Source organism: Homalodisca vitripennis, chromosome 8 (assembly GCF_021130785.1).
Source record: "Homalodisca vitripennis isolate AUS2020 chromosome 8, UT_GWSS_2.1, whole genome shotgun sequence".
Classification (NCBI taxonomy): domain Eukaryota; kingdom Metazoa; phylum Arthropoda; class Insecta; order Hemiptera; family Cicadellidae; genus Homalodisca; species Homalodisca vitripennis.
The window spans coordinates 15,861,657-15,885,198 of record NC_060214.1 but is presented as its reverse complement, the minus strand read 5'-3'; the positions used below and the strand labels follow the sequence as shown (position 1 = coordinate 15,885,198).

The following is a 23,542-nucleotide window of genomic DNA, read 5'->3' as shown; positions in this document are numbered from 1 at the left end:
TAACAATCATATGTTTTAAATTAATAAGTGAATTTAATATTTACAGTGATCAAACAAATTATTATAACCAAAATTAGGAAAACTGAAGACGACCATATTTGCTCCCCTCGCAGTTACAGTTGTTTCTTTCCCACAAATTTCACATAATGGTTTTTTTGGTACTAGTCCAACATGTTGAAGCCACGAAAAACGTGTCTTATCATCTTTAAAAAAACAATGTCGTGTAGTTTGACTGCCATTTTTAATAATCAAATGTTACTTATGTAAAATTCGAATATTACCTTACGTGTACTACAGCTGTTGATTTGGATTATTTAAGTTAATTGTTCAAAATAATTAATCAGTATCGATTGATTATATCGATGGTTATGATTAAGTAATATCGTTTGCCAATTTCGATATAAAAAACCGGGCCCGCTTATCGTACCCTACCCGTGCGACCAATTATAAATATTGGCGTGATAATGTTTCCTTGTTCTATCAACCCGCGTTAGTATTGCCGAACAAATGTCCTCTGTAACACCATGGACACCTCGCGGACACCTTCCTCTGTCCCCGAACACGAGTCTGCCCCTCGGTTGATCAGCCCTCCAGGTAATTTTTTTCCGGAAACTGGCATTTTCTAACTTTCATTAACTAAGGAGTTCCTGACCAACTAATTTGATAATGCATTAATGCCTAGAGTTACTATGATCAACACGTCTCATTACTTTGTTGCTATTATTTTTTAAATTAAGGGTGTAAATATTTTGGAACATTGACCAATATTAATCAGTGGGTATTTAAAATAATTTTTGGCAATGAGATCGTTTATGTCAGAACATAAAATTGATTTCTCATAAATATGTTTGGGACAATTTAGTTCCAGGATGAGACATATTTAAATTTGGAATTATTAAGAAAATAATTAATAATTGTTATTTGTAACGTGCATGTGCAGCCACAGGTCTTAAGGTATTTTGGGTTTACACAGTTGGGTTATATAACTTTACACTCACAGCTCTTTAGTATAATGCCTTGTGAAATTATTATTATTATTTCTTTTATTTATCGTAATCAAGCCAAAATAAAAACGGCTGACGATAAAAAATGAAATTTGTACAGTGCCTATATAAATGAGTTGTAGCTTTTGGAACTAACATGTTTTTATTTATAAAAAATGTATTTGGCAAGAAAAATATTTTAAAAAACACCCAACTCCCTGAAGCACTGATCCACTTGGAAGAATATATATTTCCAAAAAGAGAAAGTACGCTAAAAATATTTTAGCTTCATGATATGCAATGTTTCACTATTTCCAATAAATTATTTTAGTAATATATTATTAAGTACGAAATATATTAAATCATATGCTCAATCTTCCGATGTCATCATTAGAAAAGATTATTTAGTTCCTATTTGTGATAAAAAATAATTTTTAACATTACTGCTTTATCACATTTTTCGTTGTTTATTATTCTATGATGAAAATCACTTATGTACCAATATTAGTTATATTATGTATTTTTAAATTGTAATTTATTGACTAGGTATGTAAGGAACTATGTCCCATTTTCTCTCCTTGTCAACAAAACGTCTCACCACGGACTCCAGTCAGAGCACTATTAAATTCTTCTCGTGCGTATTACGAAAGAATGAATTATCCCCACCTAAAGAAATGTTTAAGCACTTGCAACTCAACGTTTCATATCTAAAGAAGCTAAAAAGATTCATTTCGTAAGAAATACTTTACATATTGTTCTTTGTTTAACGTTTGTTATTGGCGATGAAAGGACTAAAGGATAATATACTTTCAGATATTTGCCATAGTTATATGCTGCAAAGTGTATAACGCAGCGTTTCGAGGATTAGAAATCTAACCTCTTCACCAGGTGAGAAGATAGTACATTACGAAAGAAAGAAAAAAGGAGAGAAATAAAATGAGTCAAACATACCCGAAACTGTATCGAGTTCAGAGAGAAAAAAATTAACCAATACAATGATACAATTTTAAAAATTTAAATAAAAAAAATTGGTAAGTAGGTCCCTCTTTGTCCAAGGGTGAACTCTATTGATTGTGGGGTCAAAAGATCAAACGGCATTTTCTCCTCTGTTTGTCCGTCAGTGCCATAACACTTGATGGAAAGATCCTAGAGACTTGAGAATTGGTTCCTCTTGGTCCAAGGATGAACTCTATGGATTGCGGAGTCAAAATGTGAAGTAGTAGTCCGTCGATCTTCTGTCTGTCTGTCTGTGCAATAACTCTTGATGGAAAGGTCTTAGTTTTGAAAATTGATTCCTCTTGGTCCAAGGATGAACTCTATGGATTGTGGAGTCAAAAGGTAAAAGGGTTGTCCGGCCACTGATTGTCCGTCTGTGCGGTAACTCTTGATGAAAAGGTCTTAGAGATTTGAAAATTGGTTCCTCTTAATCCAAGGATGAACTCTATGGATTTTGGAGTCAAAAGGTAAAAGGATAGTCCGGCTTTTGATTGTCCGTCTGTGCGCTAACTCTTGATGAAAAGGTCTTAGAGATTTGAAAATTGGTTCCTCTTAATCCAAGGATGAACTCTATGGATTTTGGAGTCAAAAGGTAAAAGGGTAGTCCGGCTTTTGATTGTCCGTCTGTGCGCTAACTCTTGATGAAAAGGTCTTAGAGATTTGAAAATTGGTTCCTCTTAATCCAAGGATGAACTCTGTTGATTGTTGAGCCAAAACGTGAATGGATAGTCCGTACTCTGTCTGACCGTCTATGAGATATATCTTGATGGAAAGGCCCTGGAGACTTGAAAATTGGCCCCTCTTGGTCCAAGGATAAACACATCTATGAATTGTGGAGTCACAAAGTGAGAGGGTAGACCTTACTTTGTCTGTCCTTCCGTCCAATAACTCCTTCGTTATGTTCTGTTAAAGTCTTTCGATACTCTATTGTATCGGTTTACATTTAATTAAAAACGTAAAGCTACAGATAGTGGTAAGACGCATGTAAACACTTGTCTGTTGAAGGGGTTGGGGCGAGGCACTGGCAGGCGGTGATGACATTCTTTTGTCTTCTGTTGTCCTACTGCCTGAGGGTGAACTTGTCCGTGGCCATCGTAGCTATGACAGACACCAGAGATCCTCGACCCGACGTCACGGTATTGTACTGAACGGATACTGTACTTTTTGGTGCAATAATATTGAAAATAAGCCTCTTCAATTTAAGCTAAGTTATATCACAGGATTATTAAGGGACTTCGTTATACTCAGTCCTTTAATTCATAGAGATAACAATGTTGTGTTATGAATGTTTATGTGTACTATAATGTAGATTGTTACTACGATTATGAAGGAAATACGAAAAAACAAAGCCTAATAAGAGCTTTATTGTATTGTAGCTAAGGAGATATTTTTCCCATTGGTGTTTAGTTCTTTTGTCGTGTACGATTTCAAATTTCAATTGTTTAATAATTTTTACTATTACAGACGCTATACAACGCTCTTGGTACTAAAACTCTTGTGTTCTTTTTAATGTTTTGACCATTTTCTAATTTTTTTTAATTGAGGTGAAATGCTGGATAATTTGATTTCGAAAGATGTTCAATAAAATTTAATCTACGTCGTTGGAGTTCTGGTATTTAATTATTTAATGTATTTCAATTATGAATATTCGTTCACATGTGATATTTGTTTTTAAAACGAAAATATATTTTGTATTCAAAATGAACACGGGTAGAATCACTATCTGTAAATTTCATGAGAGTAGTTTAACGCAACTCTCTAGTTTGTAATTTGCTCTTTCTTCTGTGAAACTAATAATTCCCGAAATTCATTATTAGTCCGATTTCCCCATAGGCGTATTCTATAAGTGGGGGTATAGTAGCCCTAACTATTTGTAAAACACCTATTTGTGTTTAAAATGTATAACGGAGTAAACTATCGAGGAAAACTGTTGTTCTTTGTATATTCAAAAGTGCACAAAAAATATTTCACACGTCTACAACTTCCTTATCACGAATAAATGTTATCGATTCAAAACAAGCTTGTTTGTAGTAATTACGAGTCATATACTCGTATATTCATTTAAAATTTTCCTTAAACCGTTGGCCCTAAGACAAAGGTCGTTTAGAACTTTACCAGGATGTGGGACAAATTTTGAATTTGGGAACCCACAATTGCAACACTCTCACTCCAAAAGCCCTCCAACTTATCCACTCCCTTTCTTTTGTTTTCTATAGGTCTCATGTTTAGCTAAGTGTTATTGAAGTCTATATATCGAGAAATTGGACAAAATTCATTTTCATTTCACTGTCCACACGATATCTCGTAAACCAACTGACCTTTAGTCTTGAAGTGTTGCATGAATATTCATTTGTACATAGGCAACACCGCGTTGCATGATGATGCGTGTCACTCCATGGGATTTGGCTGAACACTGACGCATATTTTTACATTGGCCTAAAGGGCAACTCGTATAATAGCAACGAAAAACTAGCAGACTAAATAAATATGTAAACAAACTGAGTAAAATTAGTTGATATTTTAACATGTGATTCTGTGTGGACTTAAATGCATAGAGTAAAAAGAAAAAAAACAATACAGTGGAAAGTCAATGTTTAAAGTACTAAGAATCTGTCATGGAACCTTATAGCGAACTTGTGGAGTAATGTACTCCTATCCTCTTTATTAGAAGAAAGGAAAAATAACAAGCACATTCCTTTTTTATAGGATTGGCATTCCACCGTAGGGCAATTACAAGACCTTCTAATAGTCCTAGTGGGCGTTTACTTTACTCGCGAGATATCCTCACCCTAGATCCCTTTGACAACAAATCGTGCTCCCTTCTCTTCCTTAATTTTACCATTATTAAAACGTTCCAAAAGTTCAATAGCACCATTTGGAGTTTTAAAATACTACAAATATATGTATACGTATTCGTTTAACTTTTAAACATATTTTGTTCAAACTAACAACAAATATTTCTCGGAATAGCCAACACGTTTATCACACTTATAGCATTTCTGGATTTTAACTACCTATTTCAGGAGTAAAATACTCAAATATGGGAAAGCCACATTGGCTGATGGAAGTCAATTAACAACTAAGTGCACACACAAGGATGAAGAAGCTGACAGCGCCTTAATCGACTAATCTGTAGACGAGACCTGGATTATACTCATTCAACAATCCTGTTTGTAGATTCTGCCTTGGGATATTGCCCAGAAAGGTGTCATCCTCAGCTCCATGTTTTGGGGATACTGCATACTGCAGATTCCCGCGGGGCACCTGTCCCGCATCATTGGCCCAAAGTATCTACTCTTCTGGGCGATGGTGGTCTGCTCCTCGGCGACCATCCTCGGTCCCTTCATAGCCCTTCATTGTGACTGGCTCGGCTTCTGTGTCAGCAGACTTGTCGTGGGCTTAGCGCAGGTTAGCAGGATAACAAATCTTATACCATATTTTACTATCACTAGTTCTACATCCACCCAGAGAGGTTTTTACATTTATGTATGGTTTTGAGCTAACAGACTCATAAACATGAAATCATATAGCTCTTTGAATGTTGGCGTACTAATTATAAAAGGTGTTCCGTAACTCTATGGACAAAAGTATACCAAGTTATTGCTCAGGTCAAGACAAACATATTTCACCATATGAACATGGGTGTCTGATGCTTAGTTTCCCATCTGTCTGTCTGTATGTGTTTTTTATAAAGATTGAGTTTCTCAGCGAATAGTCAAGAATACAAAAACTTATTAAACGGCAGCTTTTAATATGGGCCTTGTCTTGTCACAACAAAACTGCTCTGAACGACTTCTTTATTATTCAATTTAAATGATTTAGTGTCAATAGATTTTTGAAAACCCCCTCTAAAACTGTTATTCTTGCAATTCTTGAAAAAATGCTAGTTTTTAAGATATTTAAAGTTTAAAAGTTTTAATGGCCACTATTTTAAAAACACTAAAGATAATTTCATGATATTCTTTTCAGTAACTGACCTTGTTATCAAGATATCATTTTGAACCAATGCGTCTACTGATGTGTGTCAAAATTTGCAAAATATCTTTTCGATTGATCATTTTTATTTTGCTTATATTTTTTAAATATAATTTAGTTTCAAAACCTGTGGTTATGCGGTTTGTTTAAGGTTTATATTGGACTGCAAATCCTATCATACCTTTAATTATATACCTAAGGATTTATTTTTCAACAATTTCTAAGCAGATTTTAAGAAGAAATTAAAATTTCATTTTTTCGAGTGATATGTGCGCTTATTTCCTGGTTCTCGCTATAAAAAGTTTACCTTCAGGTGATGTTTTAGATTGCTAATATTGTTAATATGACTGATATATGATTGTAAACAGAATACCACAACACAGTTTTTAGTGGAAAGTGAGCTAACAATAATTTTAATATTTTAAAACACATTTCTAAATGTACTACACATATTTTAGATGTTTACATTTTTGGAAGCATTTTATACAAACAGCTGTAAAGATAAATGAGCCAGAATTTGCATTTAATGTAATGTATGTATATGTCGACCCAATGAATTATTAACTCACAAACATTTCTATAATGAGTATATTTCTATAAAGAGTTATATATCACATTCTCCTTCTACAGCTTGATTTAAAAATGTCATGAAGTTTAATTTGTTCTAACTTGTTATTACATATTTCAGTATCGATTTTGATCCAAAGCAATTGTCACATTTCAGGGATTTTTCTTCCCTTGCGTGAACTCACACATTGCCAAGTGGGCACCACCCCTGGAGAGGAACCGGATGTTTTCATTCGTTTTTGTTGGTAAGCTTGATTATATCAGTAGTAATATCACATGGTATAATGTTTGTAATGTGTTAGTTATGTGACTGACGTTTATGTGGCTGTCCTCGAAGTTTGAACCAACGACGTTTAAAACGTCTCCGGATGCCTCTGTAGGAAATCACACAAATTATAAGGATAAGGAAACAAGGACAATCAACAGACATAACAGAGGCTCTGACAGAACGTGACGCAAGAGATAGTGCATGTACAGACAAACAGACTGATCTTTGACTTTTTTATCTTTATCTTATTTCTTATCTTTGACCCTAGAATCAAAAGAGCTCTTCCTTGGATCAACAGGAACATACGTACCAAATTTGAAGTTTCTATGGGCTATATTTTAATCGTTTCGGAACAGAAGGGCAGACAGACTGACTGCCCTTTGACCTTTTGACCCCCAAATAAATAGGGTCCTGCCTTAGACCACGAGGACCCTAAGTACCAAGTTTAATATCTTTAAGACTTTGCTATCAAGAGTTAACGTACAATAACACGATTCTAACAAGTGTGGTTTCTTAATAAGGTATGTACGTTGGTTACGATAAAGCAATTGCCAATGAAACAGAGACACGGCTTTATTTAGAGATTTTTAACGTACATGAGTCTCTAAAGGGGCAATGTTTAGCACACCCAGACTGTACCACTGGATTCTTCCACCACTGATGCCTTGGTGAAGTGTATGTACATAAAGTTTGCTGTATCTGTATCAGTTCTTCGGCTTATTCGCTTCCCAGGCTCTCCATGCAGTTACGTTGACTTTAAAGAATTGGATAGAGTAAGAAAATTGCTCTGTCATACTCGCACTTGTAATGAAATAATAGCGCCTAATTTGTTTCATCATTATCTAAGCCAATCCAAAATAAAGCCTTCCTAAAAAAGTGTGTGTTTATATATTTATAAGAGGAAATTGAAAAGACTGTTACATTCACAAAAAATATTGAAATAGCCCACTCTGGCTCTTAACGTGGGGACCAACGGCTTAAGGTGACTACCGAACCACCACCAATGGGCGGGCAGGCGAGCTGCTTGCAAGGACAGGATCGCTCAGCGGTCACCCATCCAAGAAGCAGCCACGGTCGACGTTGCTTATTCCGGTTAACTTGCGCTAACAGCCGTAATCGCTTCACTGTGCAACTGGCAAACTAACGTAACCTAACATTGAAATAATTAAGTTGGCATTGAAAGAGACTAAACATTCTAGTGGAAGTGTCACTTATATAGATGATGGCCAACAAACTCCACAGAAGTGAAATACTTGTAAGTAATTCGGATGCCGCGAATGAGATGGCGGAAAACTGTGAAGCCATGGTGGATGTGTTGGCCCGGATACATGATTACTAACCGAGAACCCCAAAATCGTCTCTCTCAGTTGGCGGAGGATATCACCTTTTTTTAAGGAGAGGCCGATCCCCTTTTATGCCTCATTCTGTCCGCCCTCATGGGCCACCGGCCTGTGCGAGGATCTTATCAAACAGAATAAGGGGGAGAGTCGATACAGTACAAGGTCATTGGTACTGATAAAAAGTGGTCACAGACAGGATTAGAACCTGCGCTATCTCTAACTCAGACCCAAAGTCCAACGACTTAAACCACTCGGCCATCGGCACTCCCATTCAGGTTCAGTAAGACCAGATCGATATTAGATCAAGAGCACCGTTACGTATCTGTTAATGAGGCTATTATCGTGATTATGCACAAGACCAATGTACAAATATTCGCTTACGCTCAGCTAAATCACATGGAGTGACTAGCACCATCACCAAACTCAGTGTTCCTCATTTAGAAAAGAAGCTTCATTTACAAATTCAAAGCCTATAGTTCAGTTCGTTTCAAGACACCATGAGGATAGAGATGCAGAAATAGATATACCGTTAACAGTGGTATTGTGTCAGTACAAATAAAATTAGTGACAGTTTTATAAACAATTACTTTATTTAAAACCAGTCTAGTTTTATGTTAGTAGATATTACATTTAGATTTATTTATAAGATAAATAAATATCTAGTGAGTTCAATATTCGCCCAGTGACAATATATTCCACCAGGCTCCACACAAATGTAGATTGCTGAATAATTTATTTCCTCCAATTTGACCAAATCATTCTCGTTTTTCAGATCTCCGTTAATCTATTTTTAAGATAACATATGAATAATTTTCTAATATAATCTGCGACACGAGGCAAAATCTTTGGTTAGATGCGATTATCGTATGTATATGACACACGGGTGGTAAATTGAATTTCTGTGTGAAGTCTTTTGCTCGGTACGAAAGCGGCCAAGGATTGAGATGAACAATTATTAAGAATGGCTTCGTCTCAAAGGTATAATTTTTAGATTATTAACACCCTAATCTTGACACTCTCAATCAATTAGTTCACAATATCAACATATCTCAGAGCACAGCGTTCTTAAGTATTCATACATTTTGGCTTTCTAGGGGAATCACAACTAGAACTATTTGGAATTATTATCAAATTACTTATTTCATTAGGTGGAACAATATGGCAAATTAAAGCTGTGCCGAGTTTATTGCACCAGTGAGATTTTTATCTCCGTTTTTTTTCACATACACAATCCGTGGTGCATGATATCATTAGATCTCGGTGCATAGCGTTTCTAAGAATTTAAACTGTGAATATTGGCTTCTTATAAGGATTGCGACTGTGATTAGTTGAAATTATGACAAAATGAAATTCATTAATTAGATGGAATAATACAGAAACCAAAGCGGGATCTGTATTTTGTACAATTCGCTCTTTTGTGTGAGTCTGATGAATAAGATAGACCCTCACCATAGCCTTGGGGTAAGGATGCGCTTCTCTACCGAGAGGAAACGAGCTCAATTTCCGAGAGCCAATAAATTTTGGAAATTTTCCCTTAAACACTTTTACACCCTATTATAAATTTCATTGACATTGAAACCTGATAAAGAGAAGGGTTATGTTCGGCATTGAGTAGCAACGTCCAATCGTTAATTACGTTTATACTCCTCATTACATAATTTTTTCCCTTTGTTTGTCAAGGTAAAAGTGCCTTCAATAGTCACTAGACCGGATAAGAGAAACATAAGAGGACCGAAATGTAAATAAATTCTGTTTTAGGTACCCAAGTGGGTGCGACCCTGACCATGTTCGTGGCAGGATACCTGGCAGCAAGTTCCTGGGGATGGCCTAGTATCTTCTACGTGACCGGAGGCTGTGGACTCCTCTGGGCTCTGATGTGGCTGTACGTGGGTGCCGACGATCCTGACTCGCACTCCACAATCAGTGATGGCGAGAGGGCTTACATCAAGTCTTCACTCGTCAATTCCTCAGACCAGAGCAAGGTATATTTGTACAGAAGTGATAATGATTGTAGTATTGGTGCTGACGATCCGGACTCTCACTCCACAATCAGTGATGGCGAGAGGGCTTACATCAAGTCTTCACTCGTCAATTTCTCCGACCAGAGCAAGGTGCACATTGTTATTATACGATTCCCATGCATTTAAAACGTAAATGACAGGTATAGTAGTAAAAGGGGACTAAATTATAATCTTTTAACCGTGACTCCGGTTAAGGGGATTAAATTAAATTATAATAACTTTGACCAAGTCCTTGTCTTGACATAGCTTAAATGTGTATTTGTGTAGCTGATGAAGACTCCATGGAGAGATATACTCACGTCAGCACCAGTGTGGGCCATACTTATCGCCAACCTCTGTCAACTTTGGAGTTACTGGACTCTTAACACCATGCTACCCAACTACTTTGACCAAGTCCTTGTCTTCACATAGCTTAAACGTGTATTTGTGTAGCTGATGAAGACCCCATTGAGAGATATACTCACGTCAGCACCGGTGTGGGCCATACTTATCGCCAACCTCTGTCAACTTTGGAGTTACTGGACTCTTAACACCATGCTACCCAACTACTTTGACCAAGTCCTTGTCTTCACATAGCTTAAACGTGTATTTGTGTAGCTGATGAAGACCCCATTGAGAGATATATTCACGTCAGCACCGGTGTGGGCCATACTTATCGCCAACCTCTGTCAACTTTGGAGTTACTGGACTCTTAACACCATGCTACCCAACTACTTTGACCGCGTGCTTGTCCTGACATAGCTTAAAGTGTGTATTTTCGTAGCTGATGAAGACCCCATGGAGATATATTCTCACGTCAGCACCAGTGTGGGCCATACTTATCGCCAACCTCTGTCAACTTTGGAGTTACTGGACTCTTAACACCATGCTACCCAACTACTGTGACCAAGTCCTTGTCCTGACATTGCTTAAAGTGTGTATTTGTGTAGCTGATGAAGACCCCATGGAGAGATATACTCACGTCAGCACCAGTGTGGGCCATACTTATCGCCAACCTCTGCCACCTTTGGAGTTACTGGACTCTTAACACCATGCTACCCAACTACTTTGGTCGCGTGCTTGGCTTCGACATTAAAAATGTAAGTTAATTATCTCCGCTTGCCTCTCTAGACTTAGACGTCATAATACTGATGACTAACGCTTGGATTTAAAACCCGTATAGCCTAAGCATGGCCTTGAATCCTGGCGAGAGAGCTTTTTTTATCTGGAGGTGGTGAGAGAAGATGTTGTTTACCACAGGAGGATATTCAAATTCTAAAATAAAATCTGTTGGGATCGTTCCTGGCTGTTCCTTGTCCAACTGAAAGCTAATCTTCTCTCTCATTGTTGAATGGCTTTAGGAATACACCCTCGGTGAGATCTTCTCTTTGATGTCCCTTCCATACATCATCTCCATCTACTTCACATGAGTGAGAAGCTCAAATATTGCTCGATTATCGGATTTTGTTACCGGTTTATCCATAATTTCGAGTTATCCATAGTTGGTACACTAATTTCCTTTCTTAATTAGGTAGCATTTTCTTGGAGGAGGGATAGTGACAGACTGGATTCACTAAATTTTTCTACTGGACTGTGCCACTTTTTTCCAGTGATGCGTTGTATGGAGATGATGGACATAACTCCAAGAGAGGCACTTGATGATATAATTACAAACAAATAAATCGTTCAAGTGATAGTGAAACATTGGGGTCTCTTTGTTGGCTAATTGTCTTGCCCAGTTCGTGAAGTATTAGTGGAGGCTTGGTGTCATGGAGCATTAGTTTGTCATTACACTGGGGTTGGGTTACCTTGGGGTCCGAAGATTATATCCGCAAAATTCTCTCTTTTGTTGTCTCCACCCGGACTATGCTTTATGAATATCGTTGTCACAAGGCAAAGGAATGTAGTTCCAGCATCTTCTGTAGTGTAGTCTCACTACTTAACTTAATGGCTCTGACGGCTTCCCAGACAATTTGTTGGCTATTTGTCTAACAGACCTCGTTTTACTGTTTAACTTTCCTATTATTTTCAGCCAGCCGACGCGACGTTTTACTCATCAGTACAACCGCAAGCATCTCTGTACGGTATCGTCAACCTTAGCATCCATGAAAAGTAAAAACAGCGTTGATTTAAGAATGCTCACATAGAAAATGCCTCAGTTCTAAATATTGCTTTGGCGCTACCTATTTTAATGTCAGATAATGCTATGCAGTAGTAACATTTTGGCAGAATTAGAAGAGCCATTGGCTTTCTTGTCTTGAGTATATGAGTGGAACTCGACGATATTTGTAGTTGCACGCGAGAAGCCGAAACTTTAAGTGTTGGCCATAGAGTACGGCAGAGAGACTCTAGGGATTTTATTCTGAGAGTCGTGCCCCTAGATTTGGATTTTGAAACTAGTCAGTAATTTTTGGCTATCACTGATGATCTTCTTTCCTTTCGAATCAAACTGTTGTCTTCAGACAATTATAAATCAGGTGAAGTAGTTTGTGAAGCAGGTATATCGGAAAAGGCAGCCAGCAGGGACATTCACTTATATTTTGACCGTATGGCGAACTCTTCTTCTAAGACTCAGCAGCGCTTAATGGAAGGGCTCACTTCATCAGCAGAGCATAGCAGAATATGCTTTTTCAATAACTTACAATGCTCTCAGTAGTTCTGTAGCCAGTCTCCTTGTTAGCCTCATTTTGTTGTATCAGTGGGCTACTAGCCTGTACTAAAAGCTTTGGAAAAAAATCGGAGAACGATGTCGATTTAATACGAGATGGTCAGTATTGAATCTCTGACTCTCTCAGCCATAAATAAGACTTGCACTTTGTACTATCTAAAACCTAAACCAAAGCCCTATTTAGAATCTTGCAGCCTATACAGAACTTTGCTGCATTTGTATTGGAATTGTAGTTTGTCTTAATATTTAAATTGACTAAACGTTGTGTTGTGTACAGGTCGTGACGACATCTAATGGATAATAAGAATTTTCTCGAACCATATCTAATCACTTCAGTTGATTGATTGGTCATTCAACTCTTTCAAAAACATTACTTCTGTTCTCAGCTGGTGCAGCCAACAATGTCACAATTATCGCCAAGGTTTGTTATAAAATGAAGACGTTCCTTTTTTTAATTGGTGTTCTGTACAAGGATAGCACAATCTGGTTGAAGGTTGACGGCCTCACTTATACCACCAATTATCTCCCCTACCATGGGCGTTATCTTCATAGCGTTTTCATTCACATCACATTTGCTAGAAAAAGTTATCTTTACTATTAATTGTATATACTTCTAATTGTGTCTGTCTGTGTATTGGTGTGTGTTTTACAATCACGTGAAAACTACTGGATAGATTGTACAGAAATTGTACATGGACATGTTTAGTGTCACTGGTTAACATAGGTCTATTCTTATTTCATAACTACCCCTCGAAACAGTTGCGAAAATTTACATATTGGTCAAAGTTGCATTGCAGGAAACATATATCAATTGAAAGAGCCTATTAAACGCAATCAACTGTTCTGTATAAAGCTCGTTTCATGACAGCACAGCTATATTTTTAATTAATTAATCACTATTTTCAACTTGTTTACTTTTGTAGTCTTGAAAGCGTAAAGTAAGATTTTCTGCAACCGCTGTTGAGCACAGATAAATAAAATTAAAAGTAGAAGTAAACGAAAATTATGAAAATTAGATCAAAGTAATAGTATGAAATACAACGTTCATCAAAGTTTTACTACAATTAATTTAAAGACTATTATGAAACCTTTCTTAGTTGTCTTTTGACAGAAGTAAGCTTCTCAGACCTGTGTGGGTTCATGTATTTTCTTGAATGGGAAATAAGGCAAAATCAACGATGGCGCAAAAAATACTAAGGCCGGAGTAAACTACAATGGCCATAAATATACACTCTTTAAATAGTTTCTTAATCGTGGCAACAGTTGAAACTTAGCATTGGCATCGGAAGTATATTTCACTCGAACCAGTAGTGCTCATACTCTTGCAAAGCGCGGGTAACTGCTATAGATGAGCCGCTTTGAAAGCGACCTGCGCGAAGGTTTCTTGCGCATAGGGGGCGGGAGGAGCAAAATGTCGACCACGCCTAACGCCACCCCCTCTTTCACTGCTCGATCTATTTCCTTTCCACAAGACACAAGTGGGAACCGAATGCTTTGCTTCCCTGTGTTGTTGTTTTGGAGCATCACGCTATGTTTTGTTATTTCCGTTGTCATGGAATTAACAAATATTGTTATTTATGTTAAGAATAGTCCATTGCATCCATTTAATGTGTTAGTATAGTCAAAAAGTGTGTTAACAAATGTTTATTGTTAACAGCTGTTGTTATTATTACTGGGTTTGTAAAATAGCTGTTATGTAACACATACCCTACGACCGGTAAAGTGGCGACTGGGGAGTGGTTGGTAAGGAATGTGGAGGGGGAAGTGAGTCTGAGCTTCTTCTCTCTTTCTACATATTATCTCTCTCTCTCTCTCTCTCTCTCTCTCTCTCTCTCACTCCCCCCCCCGCACTGTTCACTTAACAGGCACTTTCAAAGCAGCTCATCTATAGTTTTTAATATTTAGGCTTCTGTCGTAGACAAGACTGGTCGATTGACTCACATGGTTTCCTTTTTGTTTTTAATGAATTAACCTGTTTGCCTACAGAATGGACTTATATCTTCTCTGCCATTCTTGACGAAATGTATTTTGATAGTGGTTTTCGGCTGGGTAGCAGACTACATCAACGAACAAGGACTTTTCTCCTTGACGACATCCAGGAAATTGTGGAATACCATTGGCAAGTGATCAATGAGAATTTTAGTTGCTAGTGATGTGACCTGCACGAAAGTAGTCCGATGACATTTGAAGCGATGTTGCCATATCTCTGCTGACCATCCGTAATGCTACTCCTGTAATGACATGGCTATGGTCATTAGCAGACATGCTATCTGCTTGATAGACACGTTGGATGAAATCGAACGTACACATATTTGTTTACAATAGCAAAGTGTGTTGTTTGTTTGTAACAAAAGATATTGAGAAGGATGAGTAATTTTCAATACACGCAAAAATGGCAACGGTGCTGGATTCAGTGCGTAGAGGGGGTTCAGACGCACTAGCCACCAAAGGACTATTTTCGTGCGGCCTACTATAGTAATAACTCACCACTAATATATTTTACGAACTTACCATCCCACATAGTTATATACAAGTTAGAGATGGTTCGTTACAAAACAAAACACATCTTTATTGTACAATTTTAAAGGTAAAGCCATTTTTCAAATTAAAAATAGTTAAATAACTATTATAGGTACGTTAAAAATTGAAGTTTTCACTATTTGATTTCAAAAACTAGATAGCATGTAAGTTAAATTATGCTTTAGATTTCCATACTTTTTGAAATGTTAATAGTTTAAGAGACACCCCCATGACCAGAAAATAAACTTTGGCTTTTGATAAGTCCCTATTTGAAACTTAAGTAACTTTTGGTTAAATTATATCACATTTGGCTCAAATGTTTATGACAATAAGGCTAGTTACCAGAAAATATATCGTGAAATTATCTTTAGTATTTTCAAGATGGCGGCCATTAAAACTATTAAACTTTTAACATAATAAAAGAAGTTTTTCTCAAGAATGAGATATTATCACAAATCTAGTGACAACAATATTATTTAAATCGAATAATAAATAACTGATTTAGAGCAGATTTACTGTGACAAGGTCTACATTGAGGTTTTCAGCGAATAGCCAATAATACAAATACTGAATAAACGGCAGCACTCACTGTGGACCATGTCAACGGCCGCTTATTATACTGCAGCCACTGGCTTCTACGTATGACTTTCCTGTATGACTGTCCAGGTATGTGGGGAGGAGCCGTTACCCTACTGGGCCTCGCATTTGTCCAGAGTGCCTCAGGCGCCGTGGTTCTCCTGACCCTCTGCATGGGTTCTGGGGCAGGGATCTTCACCGGCTACCTGACCAACCTACTGGACCTGTCGCCTAACCACGCAGGGCTGTTGATGGGTATCATAAACGGCATCGGCAGCATCAGTGCCATCTTGGGTCCTATGGCCACGGGCTTCATCATCCAAGATGAGGTCAGTAGGGTCCATATTTTCGAATAACACAGATTGGGATTTTGTCCATTGCGATTCAGCAATCACTCCCATTCTAACATAATTCATCTCATATAACAATTGAAACAATGTTTTCTCTATTAACTCATCGGTGTCTGTATGCTTAACGGAAAAATTCACCTCCTGTGATGCACGTACTCAAGATCCATATCTTAAGATAGATTTCTAATATGGATATTGCACTGATTCAATGTACACAAATCTCTATCCGGTATCATCAAACCGGATCGTGAAAATAATAGTATGATGGAAAGTTAAAATGCTTTGTACGGAGTTTCTTATGAAGGGGTTGAAATCTGTTCAGAGGGTGGGAACATATACTGGTTGGTTCCACTAGAGGATGGAAGCTTTTAGAAGCAAAAGTTTTTATAATACCTTAAACCTTAAAAACGAACAAGATTCCTTATGCCAAGAAAGTTTTATTGATTGAAATCCATGAGAAAGCGCAGACTTCCAGAAATCGGGAACTGGTATACGCCTAAAACTTGGAGATAATGGAAACTTCCAGAGAGTGGAATATCGCAGAGGTCAAGAGCACACAGAAGCTACTCATAGAGGTCATAGAGATAGAATCCTCTAGAGTCGTAGAGATCAGAAACTTTAAGGAACTAGCTACAATCCAGATACCATCCAACAGGCTATATTTTTGGTGGAGTAGTTTACGAGTAGCATTGTTATCACGTAGGTAGTATTGGGTAACTACAGAGGTACCCAAAATACAGAGGTGATACAGCGTTCCACACTCAGAAACTTTCTGTGGCCAAGTGTTTTTTATTTTTTAAATGTCCTGATCCCTTATAAACTAAAAAGCACGGAACTTTACTTTTAGAGTAAAAGATGTGTTTAACTTGTATATTTCAATAAAACCGTAATTACATGACTGCACTTAGACTATGAAAGCAGCAATTACTAAATATATGGTAATTGGTTAATCATGCTGGAACTTAAGATGTACTTGACATTGTCAACAGGAAATAAGAATGTAGAAGAATTAAAGATGAAGTTAATTCGCTACAAGTGTAATTCAAAACTTATTATGGAGAGTGGCAATATTGTAAATGAGTTGTTGGTACATATGTTCGAAATCCCTATATAATATTTACCATGCTAATAATGTTGTATTTCATGAGACAAGATAGTGTCTAATAATATTTCCCCTTCAGACTCCTTCACCCATGCTTCACGCCTATTTACCTATTTGCTACACACTCCTTCGCCTATTTGCTACACGCTCCTTCACCTATTTGCTCCACGCGCCTTCGCCTATTTGCTCCACGCTCCTTCGCCTATTTGCTCCACACTCATTCGCCTATTTTCTACACGCTCCCTTACACATTTGCTCCACACTCTTTCACCTATTTGCTCCAATTTCCTTCACCTATTTGCTCTACGCTCCTTCACCTATTTCCTCCACGTTCCTTCGCCTATTTGCTCCACAATCATTCACCTATTTTCTATACGCTCCCTTACACATTTGCTCCACGCTCCTTCGCCTATTTGCTCCAAAATCATTCACCTATTTTCTATACGCTCCCTTACACATTTGCTCCACACTCTTTCACCTATTTGCTCCACTTTCCTTCACCTATTTGCTCTACGCTCCTTCACCTATTTCCTCCACGCTCCTTCGCCTATTTGCTCCACAATCATTCACCTATTTTCTATACGCTCCCTTACACATTTGCTCCACGCTCCTTCGCCTATTTGCTCCAAAATCATTCACCTATTTTCTATACGCTCCCTTACACATTTGCTCCACACTCTTTCACCTATTTGCTCCACTTTCCTTCACCTATTTGCTCTACGCTCCTTCACCTATTTCCTCCACGCTCCTTTGCCTATTTGCTCCACAATCATACACTTATTTTCTATACGCTCCCTTACACATTTGCTCCACGCTCCTTCGCCTATTTGCTCCACAATCATTCACCTATTTTCTATACGCTCCCTTACACATTTGCTCCACGCTCCTTCGCCTATTTGCTCCACAATCATTCACCTATTTTCTTTACGCTCCCTTACACATTTGCTCCACACTCTTTCACCTATTTGCTCCACACTCTTTCACCTATTTGCTCCACTTTCCTTCACCTATTTGCTCTACGCTCCTTCACCTATTTCCTCCACGCTCCTTCGCCTATTTGCTCCACAATCATTCACCTATTTTCTATACGCTCCCTTACACATTTGCTCCACGGTCCTTCGCCTATTTGCTCCACTCTCCTTCAAATTCTTTGTTTGAAGGTTATTTTTTACAATGGAAGGATTGTGAAGGAAACAGAATTTTCAGGTACACGAAGAAGAGATCAGTTTGCAGATTTCGAAACGTAGTGTTACTGATTTCTTGTTTCACTGAACGATGGCAAATGGCCGGAGAAATCCTGTTTCCTTCTCCTTCACATAATTGCTCCACGCCCCTTCGCCTATTTGTTCCACGTGCCTTCACCTAAATGCTGCACGCTCCTTCACTGACTTGCTCCTCGCTCCTTCGCCTATTTGTTCGTCAGAATAACTAACTAAACGATCAAGTGATTTTTATATTCTCCGTTGATGTACAAAGTTATACCTTATCTATACCTTAAACAAAGGTTCCATCTAAAGGCAACTCTGTATTTTCTTATTGCATTGATTTCGCCCGAGAGCTGTATTCCCAGTGGGATTATTTGTTGTTTCAGACAAGTAGGGAACAGTGGATGTCCGCCTTCTATGTGTGTGCGGCCACTCTCTTCCTCGGGAACCTGGTCTTTCTCATCTTCAGCACAGCCGTTGTTCAGCCTTGGAACGATCCATTGAAAAGCGAAGAGCAAAACACTCTGAATGCATTAAAAAACTTGAGATCACAGGACTTGGAAAAAAATTCATAACACATTAAAATTGTAAAACTTGAAGATAATAAACCTACGTCAAAATGTACAAAAGTTGAGTAAAAAAGTGTTTCTTTTTCACTTCTTAGAAACCCATAGCTCCTTGTGATTTTGATAAATTCTGTGTTCGGTTCTGTGTACCTGTATACCTGATTAGACTATAGGAACCATACACCGCTTAGTGTTACGTTTATTTATCAATATATTATCACGTAGCAGTGTTATCACTTAGAAACAGATATTTTAATATAACTTTATCTTCTGAAACTCTTAAAGAAGTATTTTGTTGAAATTAGTAGTCAAATTAAAAGTTAATAATAATATGTTAAAATTCCTCCCACCCGTCTCCTCTCTCTCTCTCTCTCCTCTCTCTCTCTCTCTCTCTCTCTCTCTCTCTCTCTCTCTCTCTCTCTCTCTCTCTCTCTCTCTCTCTCTCTCCTCTCTCTCTCTCTCTCTCTCTCTCTCTCTCTCTCTCTCTCTCTCTCTCTCTCTCTCTCTCTCTCTCTCTCTCTCTCTCTTTCTCCGCAGATGGTGATGGAAGTGTGGGTAGACCAAAACAGAGGTCCCAAGTTAAAAGTTAAAAAAGTAACAAACCTATTCCCCATTTTCTGTCTGCCATTTTTGAGGTGGATGAAAGAAACAAGTCTTGGTTAAATTAAGCCAAATTTAATAAAGTGAGGCTATTACACAGTTACCCCCTCCCATCCAACTTCAGCACAAAATTTCTCCAAAACATTATATAAAAAACAATTTGACTACAGATTTTTAAACAGACTATTCTAGGGAAAATGCAGAGGTTGTTCATGCCAATTTTGTTTACAAAGTTAATATAATAGACAATTGAATACAGTGAAGCAATTACATAATTCCCCCTCCCCCTTTTTTATGTTGCACAAAAGTTTCATCACAGCAGTGCAAAGCTATTTGCACTAACAAATTGTATTAACATTTTTGAAACCATTAGACCTTAAAATAACCGTGACAGACTTTATTACAAAGTTAGTTAAATGCAAAGAATCACATTTTGAATTAGCCAACAAAAAAATGCATCTTGTGTAAAAAGAAATTAAAAAGAATATAAGCTACAACTTTATGGTTTATTTAAAACGCAATTTATGAAACAATACAACTAAACAAATTAAACAGTACTGTTTGTATGGGTAATAACCCCATAAGTGGCAACAGACAAAATGTAACTTTTATGCAAGACGGTTATCATTAATTTTCTTTAAACATACATTTTGCCATTATTAAATGTATAACAAATAAAAATACCTTAAACTAACAAAAATACAGATAAATAAACCCACTCAAGCCTGGACCTACACTTAGGCTACAAATAAACTTCAAGATTGAGAGGAAGTGAGAGGACAAGGTAAAAATCACAAATTTGGTGGTTTACGCTTTTCACTTTCATGGGTACCGAACATAAGGACACAGATAACCGGAAAGGAAACTAATTTGCCCTAGATGTGATCTGGACAGCTCCTAATTGGAAGTTAAGACTAAAGAAGTGACAAGATTGCTTCCATACCTTCACAAAACGAACAAACAACATATTATAATAAGACCTGTATTATTATATGGTAACTCTGTACAGTACTTGCTGTCAGTTTATCACTTACTAGGCTAATACTATATTTCAAAGTCCCACTTTTTAGCTGCTTTTCCAAAAAGTTCAAACGAAAATTTGGGTCCAAACCTGTCTCTGTTTTATCTTACCGTCCATGGAAGCGGAAGTCCATCTTTAGGGAGCCAAAAGTCGTTCAGAACGGTGGCCTAGGCGTCGTTAGGGTTCGGCTCCGTGGATCGGAGACACTATAACAGTTTTGGATTTTGGAAATTTGCAAGTGGCTCACACTCCGTGGTGTAGGCATAGTAGGGTGTCTGGAGGTACAGTCCTGAGGGCATCAGCCACGAACCCGAGATCGGTAAGTTGAATCAGGAACATATCAGATTAGATGAAACGGTCCACAACTTGCTTCATTTATGCTTCAAGCTCCTTCAATCGTTCTCCTGCAATTAATTTGAATTACGAATGGAGGAAGCAGTCACGGATACTGTTAATGTGTGGTATACACATGCAAGATAGCGTCGACAGTAGATGGGGGCGTGGAGAAGCGGTAAGCGAAGCAAGCAGTTGAGACGATGTGGACTCTGTAACAGATGATCCCCAGGGAGGTGTTAGCGAGTTCAAAGTCACAGGAGGTGAGCCAGAGTGTCTACTATTGCATACAGCGATGTTTATTTTCCTGGATTGATTTTTACATAGCCCCCACAGCATTTTCCTAATCATCGCCGGACGATTTATCCATTCCACAGAGATGAGCTTTCTGTATATATGTAATTAAGAATAAAATATTTTCTTACTATTTTTTGTAATTTCTATTTCAAAATTTACTAGCAGTAATGTTTTGAGTTCATATTTAAAATTATTTAAAATGTAGATAATGTAAAGGAAATACATATGAATAAAAAACAAAAGGCAGAATAACAGACTATTTTGAATTGTTCAGTATTTTTTACTAATAGGTAAAAACTTCTTTGTGTTCAAAATCGACCTCACGCACTGACAAACATTTTAATCTCACGGTATTAGCCTCAATGTTTAAAAAACTGACCGTGTACCGTACTACAATATTGTAATATTCCTGAGGTTATGTTATTTACACACTTAACCTCAGTTAAGAAATTATTATTTACAAACTTAGAACTTAATAATTATTTACCAACATATAAATGTGCCATTACTGCAGCTGTGCAATACCACGCCTTAGGACCATTAACATTTTGTGTATCCATTGGGGTGCATTGCATTTCCCTAAGGAACGGGTTTCTAATCGCATACATATAAATTCTTTTGGTGAACGTTGTTTGCATGGACGAATTTTAATGGAGCAACCAACATTTTCAATTAAATTAGTACGTGTTAAAATAAAAAATAAGAAACATAAACGCATCTTTTGCTCTAGAATCCTTTAATGAAGAAGATGACAGAACAATAAATAACCATGGCATTTATAGTTTTATCGTTTGCGGTCAAGTATATCATAAAATTAATCTCAAAACACAATTTACCCGTAAAATACCAAGCAAAGTAGGTTTCTTGATATTTACAATTAAAATTGTAAAAACAACTTTCTTGACACAGATTCGATTGACGGAAAGGTGTTTTAAAATGAAGATAATAAATAAGAAAAGAAAATATTTCACGGTTATATTCTGCATCCCCCAAAGTGTCTACATATGACATCGTCCTCGAGATATCTTGTGGATAGCTAGGCTTTGTAAAGGCGCAGCCAATTTGCACAGAGGGTCGTAACCATCATCAAACACATAGACAGGTCAATAGACAGAAGAGGAAATGAGCCAGAACTCTAGAATTCTATTGTTAAATAAAAGCACACAAATTTCAAGTTTGTAGCTCTATCCATACTCGAGACCCGTAGTGTTAGATTTTGATAAGGCTCAGCCAAATCCTATGTACTTACATGCACTATAATCTAAATCTATCTTGTCTCTCTGCAAGTAAACTGAAAGTAATATTGAAGAACCTAAAATAAAATATATCGTGTTTCCTAAAAGTCCCAAACCCCCCCCCCTCCCCTAATTAACTTTCTTATAAATAGAGATGGAGTGATTCACTTTGGAGGATGTTTCTATGACCGAATGAGGAGGTTTTCGACGATAAATAAAGATAATTTTTGATTCCTCCCAATGGGGTAACACATATTTCAGTCAAATGATCTGTGGTAGTAGTATAAGTACAGATATATTAATATTCATAACAATCATACGTGTGAAAGCATAGGCAGGGGAGTTTCATTTGTACCTTTTAATTGAAACGGAGATTTTAGAGCGGATACATATAATTGGTTTCTGGACGATTTTCTAGTAGCTAGAAGAGGAGTGTGGTTACACCAGTGCCTAAATCTTCTCATCATATGTTATTATCCCAGTTTCGTCCAATATCTATCCTTCCAGTGATTTCTAAACTATTGTAAAAGGTAGTAGCTCAAGCAGGTAGCTTGTTTTGTGAAGTATAAGAATTTATTCACAGAGAACGAATATGGATTTAGACAGGTATTCAGCACGGTTACAACGGTCTTCAGTCTGGCTGATAAGTTGTACTGTGGTAAAGATATGTGATTAGACTATTCACAGGCTTTTGATTCCGTGAACTATGAACTGCTCTTGGACAATTGAAGGTTTAAAAAATTTGATATGTAATTCTCTCAGTGGAATGGCGTTCTATACATCCCTACGTTAGAACTCAAATGTCAAAGGTTTATCGAAAATAATCTTTGGTCTCCCCTAGACGTGTGGGAGTCTCTCAAGGTAGTTGTTTGGGACCGATGCTTTTCGCTGATCTTGGAGAGCGCTTGAATTATTGAATCTATCGGTGGCAATTGTGGCC

The 23,542-nt window shown here is 37.4% G+C and overlaps 1 protein-coding gene across 1 annotated transcript; it reads left to right on the top strand.

The window, feature by feature from the left end:
- The first annotated feature begins 502 nt into the window (after positions 1–502).
- LOC124367356 (vesicular glutamate transporter 2-like) lies at positions 503–19,192 on the top strand. The gene is made up of 9 exons (XM_046824108.1): positions 503–594; positions 2,985–3,115; positions 5,157–5,387; positions 6,679–6,766; positions 9,888–10,111; positions 11,080–11,229; positions 14,784–14,916; positions 15,984–16,222; positions 18,937–19,192. Exons 1-9 carry the CDS (start codon positions 525–527, stop codon positions 19,123–19,125), a joined length of 1,455 nt encoding a protein of 484 aa, XP_046680064.1. The 5' UTR covers positions 503–524; the 3' UTR covers positions 19,126–19,192.
- Positions 19,193–23,542: the final 4,350 nt, after the last annotated feature.

Bases quoted from the DNA above. Each gene is read 5' to 3' on its own strand.
- LOC124367356 (XM_046824108.1), top strand. From the start codon at position 525: ATGGACACCTCGCGGACACCTTCCTCTGTCCCCGAACACGAGTCTGCC. The intron at 3,116-5,156 runs GTATTGTACTGA...TCCTGTTTGTAG, and splicing joins ATCCTCGACCCGACGTCACG to ATTCTGCCTTGGGATATTGC. The intron at 14,917-15,983 runs GCAAGTGATCAA...ATGACTGTCCAG, and splicing joins GAAATTGTGGAATACCATTG to GTATGTGGGGAGGAGCCGTT.